Source organism: Stylophora pistillata, chromosome 1, assembly GCF_964205215.1.
Source record: "Stylophora pistillata chromosome 1, jaStyPist1.2, whole genome shotgun sequence".
NCBI classification, from domain to species: domain Eukaryota; kingdom Metazoa; phylum Cnidaria; class Anthozoa; order Scleractinia; family Pocilloporidae; genus Stylophora; species Stylophora pistillata.
This window is the reverse complement of record NC_142519.1, coordinates 23,546,188-23,554,296: the sequence shown is the minus strand read 5'-3', so window position 1 is coordinate 23,554,296 and position 8,109 is coordinate 23,546,188. Positions and strand designations below refer to the sequence as shown.

Here is an 8,109-nt window from a genome sequence, read left to right as displayed (position 1 = left end):
AGGAAAGTTAACCAGTTAAATAGTGCGAAAGTGAACTTTATCCATCTGAGATTTGAGGCAGAGTCGATTGAGATAGCTGGTGAGTACCAACAAGGTAAGATGAAACCACAGTAAAAGGTCCCTCTAGAAAGAGTTAATCCGTCAAAATAATTGTAAATTTTTAAAAAGATTTTCAACTAGGATTGATTGAATACCTTCGTATAATAGTAATGGGCTATTACATTCGTGTGATATTGTTGTAGAGCATTTTCAAGGATTGATATTTCGAGTATTTTTAGGTTTACCTTTTGTTTTATAAAGTCTCGCCTTTTTGCGTCTACGTTGTCATTTTGATGAATCTATAGTTTTGATCGTTTATTTTTAGTGTGTGCTTGAACTTGGCTCAGTTCTTACCTTGCTAGACATTTTAATCGCTTGTTATGGTTGAGGATAACTAGTTTGCTAGGTGGTCATGTTTGGGTTGGTAAAACTGACCTTGAGTTTTACCCACACTGAATATCCTGTTTTGGGAATTCCCACGGTCAGCTAACCCAAACATGTCTGTGATTTTTACATTAAATAAGAGGGCACTCCTCGCTGAAGTTAGAAGAAGAGAAATAGCTGTGGTAGTAGAAGGTAGTAGCAACAATAGAAGAAGAGAGAATAAAAGAAGAAAAGTATAGAGTCTTGGCACCTCTTGTTAATTCGCCAAGCGAGTGGTAAAAACCCACAACAAATTTGGTGGAGGACCCGTCTTCAACAAAACCGGTGGAGACCCGTTATCTACAAGTTGGTAAAGTACGCTTTTGGAATTCCGACAATTGTGAGTGGAACTTCGCTTTTATCAGCATGCTTTTCCGTTGCAAGCTAATTTGACTTTCTAAATCTGAGTGATAGCCGAGTTCTTTTATAATGATCTAGCCAGCGTAGAATGTAACAGTTTTACTATCAGACCATCCAAGACTAGTCATTCAAGGAACTGAACTGAATTGAACTGAACTATTGTTTTCCTTTTCTTTTATTATAATGGCGAACTATGTGATAACCTTAGCTTTCCTTAATTTTTCTAGAATTATAGACAAGGTGTCCGCCATTCAGTTGAAGAAAACCAATTCTGCGAAATATTATTTACTTTAAAGATAAGAGGTTACCTTTCTCTGGCCCGCAGCCTTTTAATCCACGCGTCACGCGAGTGCGAAAACGTCTTCATTTTGAAACACCTTTGGTTCGCAAGTAGCGTAGTTCAATTTCGACAGTTGATTAATGGCTGCTTGATTAGATTGAACCTAAATTGATAGGTAATTAAAAAAACGAACACAAAAACAAAACAAAAAAAAAACCATTCAATTATTTTGTTAATGGAGCGAAGAGGTATCAATGAGCGATTTCATGTCTATCATCCTTGTAATCTTTCTTTACCGTCCGCATCGAGGACGATGCTTAATTTAGGCGGGGAGGAATGTTGTAGACCATTTTCAAGGATTGATATTTCGAGTATTTTTAGGTTTACCTTTTGTTTTATAAAGTCTCGCCTTTTTGCGTCTATGTTGTTATTTTGATGAATCGATAGTTTTGATCATTTATTTTTAGTGTGTGCTTCAACTTGGCTCAGTTCTTACGGTGCTAGACATTTTAATCGCTTGTTATGGTTGAGGATAACTAGTTTGCTAGGTGGTCATGTTTGGGTTGGTAAAACTGACCTTGAGTTTTACCCACACTGAATATCCTGTTTTGGAAATTCCCACGGTCAGCTAACCCAAACATGTCTGTGATTTTTACATTAAATGAGAGGGCACTCCTCGCTGAAGTTAGAAGAAGAGAAATAGCTGTGGTAGTAGAAGGTAGTAGCAACAATAGAAGAAGAGAGAATAAAAGAAGAAAAGTATAGAGTCTTGGCACCTTTTGTTAATTCGCCAAGCGAATGGTAAAAAAATCCCCACAACAATATGCACGAAGTTGTTATGACATAACAACCGATCAAAGTCACGCGATTTGCAGTGGGACGATTCAACGATCCCTGGCTAGTATTTACGATAAGTATGTGAATGTATTTGTGCTTTTTATTCTCAGAGAAATCTGAGAAACAATCTGCAAATAGGTTGAGGTAGACACATCGTTGTTACTAGAGGTCTTAGTCTTGGCAAAGTTTCAAACTTTTTAGAGGCATTCGTGGCTTAGCATTACATTTCCCTACCAAAAGATGGTACTAGTGTCAAGATAAATTTAATAGTACTTGACTATCATTTAGACGCAGAAAACTGAATTGTTTTCTTTCCGAAGTTTGAAGTTATATTCTCAAGTCCAAAAAGGTGGTAAATTTCTTCTTATTATTGATGTAAGTGTTCCATAGTCGGTAGCGCGAATATTAAGTTGAAAGATTGAAATTCTGAGTTCGAACTTTTTCGTAATTATGTATTTTTTGAAAACCCACCCAATTGACGAGACAATTTTCTGTTTAGTGAGTTTAACGAAAAAATAAACCGTCTTGTTTCTCGTCATCTTCTCAGAGATGGAAAGTGCTCATCAGCTACGGGTGAAGTCAGTATCACGCGAAAAGAAATACTCATGTATATAATTTATCATTAGTTCTTATTAACCGAGCGAGAGGTCTTTACGGGAGAATCTTGACCGAAGTCGCCAGTACAGACCGAACGCAGTGAGGTCTGTGCCAGCGAACGAGGTCAAGATTCTCCTATACAGACCGACCTAGCTCGGTTAATAAGATGTATATTATATGGCTGTGTCTTATATGCCAATTTTTTATATTCTTTGTACCTTTTTTTTCTAGACCGGTCTAGATACCGGTCTTGATGGGAAAATCTGGACCGCCTTTAATGTTGATTTCAGCCTATCAAATTCGTGAATTCGGTAGTTCCCAGTCCTTGTGAGACACAGCCATATAATAAACACGTATATTAAGGCCATTCTCTGCTTTTATTCAAAGACAGTGTGTAACGCCAGTCTTCACAATTTGTTTCAACAACGAAGAAAAACGAAGTCGATAAAAAAGAACGATATTTAGCAACGATACAGAACGGCAACACAGCAGAATGGGACTGCCGTTGTTTATTTTTTGCTATCCTTTACTCGGATAGCGTTGGCAGCACCCTCACTGCTGCGATCAAAAGCGGGGTCGATGATCTCCGCCAAGTTCGAAATGATATTGCACATATTTGTGAGGGTAAGCTGACTGATGCTGAGTTTCAGAATTACATAGGAAGGGTACTGTGCTCATTTACGTCATTAGGTCTTCAGATCAATGATATTGAGGCTGTGAAATAGCAAACAAGTTTCCCAACAGTCGAGTTAAGAAATTTGACGAGTCTTGTTGACACCCTGAAGAAAGAATCACAGAGGAAAGAAATAAACCTGCAAAAAACGCGAGATATACTACGAAAGAAAGAGGAGGAAGTCGAAATTCTCACACAGGAAATTGAATTCAAGACAGAACCATTTTTTATTCTTTCTTCTGAGCCATCTCACGAAGTTGTCAAACGTACAAATGACATCAAATGACTCGTGGAAAAGATGAAAGACCTTCAAGATGCCACTCGAGATCAGCAAACTGTCAGCAATGTCTATATCTCTGGAACTGCCGGATGTGAGAAAACTCAACTTGCCCGTCAACTGGGCCAAAAGTTCTTTGCAACATCACGTGACAGTCACGGTCTAACATTTGTAGCAACACTGAATGCGGAAAGTATTGAGACTATGGCTGCATCTTACATCACCCTCGGTAAACATCTAGGAATCACCGAATATTCCCTGACGAAGCTTGAAACCTCAAGAAGGGAAAGTCTGCGGGAGACAATTCAGTATCTCAAGCTCTTAATCATGAAGAGGGTTAGGAAGTTCTCAAAGTGGCTAATAATAGAGAGCTTTAGATTCGAGTGCGAGAACGAGTACGAGTACGAGTTTTAACCGCGCGAGATCTGGCACTAGTATCTCGTACTCGTAGTCGTGCTGATGGAAAATGTAACTTTAGATTGTAAACAAATGTATCGATCCGAGTGCGAGGGTTTTACTGTAACAATCTCCCCATGTTTAGCCAAAAAAACTATCCTAGAAGCATCCGTTTACCTCCTTAGAGATGAAGAGATTGACAAAGAAGATTTCCTGGCGATTTATGAAATCACAACGATGAGAAGGCAACATCCTTACAAGCAGTATGAAAGGATTGACGATGTTTTTGACGCCACTTCTCCTGAAGAGTTTGCAGTCGAGCTCAGGTTTGGTATCACAGGATTGTCTCTCCCTCTTCGGGCATTAGCAATTCCAGAAATTTTTACTTGTGCCAATAGCACGGTATGTTCAGGAACGAAAGGACTGTTGATTTTATTGAAACTTTTTTCTTACCCATGTCGTCCCTCGCATATGATTCCTCGCTTTGGTCGTTCAATGCCCAAGCTGAGCTTAATCTTAAACGAGGTGATCAGCTTTATTTACACAAACCATGGATACTTGCTCAGAGATCTCGATCAACCCTGGCTGAGTAGCCAACATCTGGAAGACTTTTCTCTTGCTGTCCATGGAAAGGGAACAGCTCTTGAGAATTAGTAGGGGTTTGTAGACTTGACAGTTCGCCCAATTTGTCGCCCAGGAGAGAACCAGCGTGTACCCAATGGGCACAAAAGGGTACGTGCCCTAAAGGTTCAATCATTTGTTGCGCCAAATGGTTTAATAGCCAATTTGTATGGACCAGTTGGTAAGCTAATACGATTATTTGCATCGTTCTGCTGTAATGCCTCCCCTTATTTAAGCCCCCAAATTTGAAACTGAATTGAAGTGTCACCACCGTAAATCCTCGAATTAGCGCCCCCTCGATTAAGCACTCCCTTCGAATAAGTGCCCCTCCTATCGACCAAAAATTTAAAATAAGTACCCCACTCAAATAAGTGCCCCCTCCCCTACCCTCATTTTGTGGATGAGTACTGAGACAGCAAAGGATGCATAATTTTCGTCATGTAGTATTACATTTGTACATTGCACTAATGGTGAGTTAAACTCTAGGATCAGTTTTTATGTCAATAAATAGTTAATTTTGTTTATGTGTAGATGATGTATTAAAAAAATGGTCATGTCAGGCCACCATTTACGAAAAATTAAATAAGCACCCCCTCTCAATTAAGTCCCCCCCCCCCATCCTTGAATAAGCACCCCCATTTTCTCATAAATTTGAATTAAGCTCCCTGGGCGCTAATTGATTTGAGAAGCTACGGTATCTACACCTACAGGAGTGGTCTGGAAAGATCAAATCTATCAGGAAACATTTTTGGTAGTCAGCCCCTTGGTAAGAGCTTCATTAAATGTAGCCTACCCTTAAATCCTTAGAGAAATATCTATAACCCAGCTCCTACTAAATCAAAATGGCTATTAACCAATTAACTTGGAAAATTGAAAAAAAAAATTAAATCACAGTCTGTGACTCAACAGTTACCTGCAGTTACAAGAGTGTTATAACACTAGCTACTGATATAAATCCAAGTATGTTTACTCAATAAATTTTCATTTCAGAGGGTAAAAGGCATGATGCTGGTATGTTAAGAATGTCTGGCCTCCATCATAACCTTCAGCAACATTCATTTGATACCAGTGGGCAACCACTGTGTATATATGGCGACCTCGCCTATCCACTCAGAATTCATCTTCAAGGATGAAGTAAAGTCAGGGAAGCTGTGGAGTGGGTGTTTAGCAACATTGTAACATACTTCGCTTTCCTAGATTTTAAGAAGAACTTAAAGATTGGATTTAGTCCAGTAGGTGTAATGTATTCAGTGTGTGCTCTGCTTAGGAATGCATGTACCTGCTTATATGGATCAACTACAAGCACCTATTTTGATGTTCAACCTCCTACATTAGATGATTATTTTCAGCATTAATTTATTTGAGAAAATCAAAATTGTAAATATGTATAATTTTTAATTTCAATACAGCTGAACTGACTTTGTAATAATAATACAGTACATTTCTATGATACAACTACATATACATTTGTTGTAAAAAGATGTAAAAATAATGTATTCAGATACTTTACCACACAAACTCTTCCTTAGTTTTCATTTCTTAAATATAATGGTATTAATATGACAATAATTAATGAGAAACTAATAAAATGTTTCAGTGTTCAAGGTTTTATCATAGTGTTCGGCGATTTTCGTCCAAGATATACCTCTCTCTTTTGAATCTGGTCAGTAGTTGTGAGGCTCTTCAACCAGTACTTCTCTGGTTAAATTTCAAAGGATGAAAGTGCTTTTTAAGGCCCTCATTTTTCAATTTAAATTTATTCGACTGCGATATGTTGTTTACGTGTGTAGACCTCAGAATTTCGTGAAAATAGGTCGACCAAAAAGTATCAAAAACGAATGGAATCAGGGTTTGTGATAACATTCAATTCGATAAAACCTCTGTATACGGCTTAATTTTCCTTTTGCTGACTTAGAAAAAGACTAGGATAAGTTTAAAATACAAAATACTCACCTTTCGAAACTCGTTCTCTGGAGGACGACTTCTGATCAAAATCTCGTTGTCGACGAGCGGCGGACGACGAGTTTCCCGCTCCCGTGACAGTGTCACGGAGAACTACGCATGCGCAATGTGAGCACGCCAGTAAACTCGTACTCGTACTCGTTCTCGTACTCGAATCTAAAGCTCTCTAATAGCTGACAACGCAGACCAATGAAGTCTTATTCGCGGATTTCTTCCTCAAACTTCCAGCAAGGAATGGGGTCACGGTTAAGTGTTGTTCACCACTCAAGATGGCAGTTCGATTCCCTGTAATCCTAAACATACCTATCACGAGTCTTTCAGCCAAGGAATGGAAGAAGACGAAGCGGTTAACCTTTTGAAACGTGTGTCGCAAATTGCTGATAAACAGAAAACAAAACAAGTTGCCAAAGTCCTTGAGTATCAACCCCTAGCACTAGCTGCTGCTGCGTATTATGTCCAAACTGTTGCAGCGATTGGATCTCCTCACTACAGTTGGGAAGACTACTTGGCTGTTTTGATGCAAGGTCAGCGAGAAGCAACCGAGGAACTTCTGGCGAAAGAGAGCCCAGCTTACCCGCACAAAATGACAACTGCCATAAGGATGACTCTGAAAAAGACGATCGAAAATGATACGGTTCTTTGACAGGCTTTCATTTTCCTCTCACTTGGTGCCTCAGAATCTATGCCAATGGAATCTGCAGTAGAATTCGTCCACTATTACTATGAAGAGTTACCAGAGGAGTTAGTCGAGTCAAAGATTTCTAGATCTTCCCTCTTTCTTTTCGCGAACGACGGTGAAGGTACCAAATTTATGCGGTTACATAGCACTGTACATAACATACTTAAAGAACGGTCGATTTTAAATCTGGAATCGACAGAAAGCTATGAAAACACCGCCACAGCGACAGGGATTTTTCTCACTTGGTGCCACAGAATCTATTCCAATGGAATCTGCTGTTAAATTCATCCGCTATCATAATGAGTTACCAGGAGAGTTGGTCGAGTCAAAGATATTTCGATCTTCTCTCTTTCTTTTCTCGAACGACAGTCAAGGTACCAAATTTATGCGGTTACATAACACTGTACATCAAATACGTAAAGAACGGTCGATTTTAAATCTAGAATCGACAGAAAGCGATGAAAACATCGCCACAGCTATCAGGATTTTTCATAATCTAATTCGATCAGAAAAGGAGAAACTACTCAAAGAGAGGTACACCTACGCCCTTTTGAATAAAGTGAAAACTCAATGAAAGGCACTACTTCACTACCTAGAATCCCAGTTTACTTCACCGGAAGGTGCTTTTCACGATGAATTGGCTGACTTTATTGATCCCGGGTACATCATTCACTGGATGTGGTCTACTGCTAGAATTTGTAATACACTTTGTGATTTTTTGTCTGCAGATTGGATACCGGAACTTGCCTCCAACTTTGTCGATAAAGAGAACTGTCAAGATAGCAGCCTACCAAACATCATGTTGAAAGTGAACGTCCTCTCACTACGTTCACATAAACACTGGAAAATATCAGCAAGCCAAAGAACTGTTCGAAATGTTGAGGCGTTGAACATTCAGCAAACATTAGTCGAAGGACTTAACATCGCTCCAGGCGTCAGTCGTATGGAGTTAGGTGACGCTTCCA

General features: G+C 39.2%; 1 protein-coding gene across 3 annotated transcripts; it reads left to right on the top strand.

Annotated features, from left to right (window-relative positions):
* The first annotated feature begins 3,848 nt into the window (after window positions 1-3,848).
* Window positions 3,849-6,114, top strand: LOC111331275 (uncharacterized). Of its 3 annotated transcripts, none has more exons than XR_015995541.1 (2): window positions 3,849-4,614; window positions 5,494-6,114. XR_015995541.1 is itself a non-coding variant. In XM_088745660.1 (2 exons), exons 1-2 carry the CDS (start codon window positions 3,946-3,948, stop codon window positions 5,498-5,500), a joined length of 270 nt encoding a protein of 89 aa, XP_088601786.1. In that variant the 5' UTR covers window positions 3,849-3,945; the 3' UTR covers window positions 5,501-6,114. The 3 variants fall into 3 exon arrangements, 2 of the variants coding, with proteins under 2 accessions (XP_088601786.1, XP_088601781.1); XM_088745660.1 differs by having other exon boundaries at window positions 3,849-4,208; XM_088745655.1 differs by having other exon boundaries at window positions 3,849-4,284.
* Window positions 6,115-8,109: the final 1,995 nt, after the last annotated feature.

What these genes read in the sequence shown, in the direction of transcription:
- LOC111331275 (XM_088745655.1), top strand. Translation starts at nt 3,946, where the DNA reads ATGGAAAATGTAACTTTAGATTGTAAACAAATGTATCGATCCGAGTGC. An exon ending in TTACTTGTGCCAATAGCACG is followed by an intron (nt 4,285 to 5,493) that starts GTATGTTCAGGA and finishes TTTTCATTTCAG; the next exon opens with AGGGTAAAAGGCATGATGCT.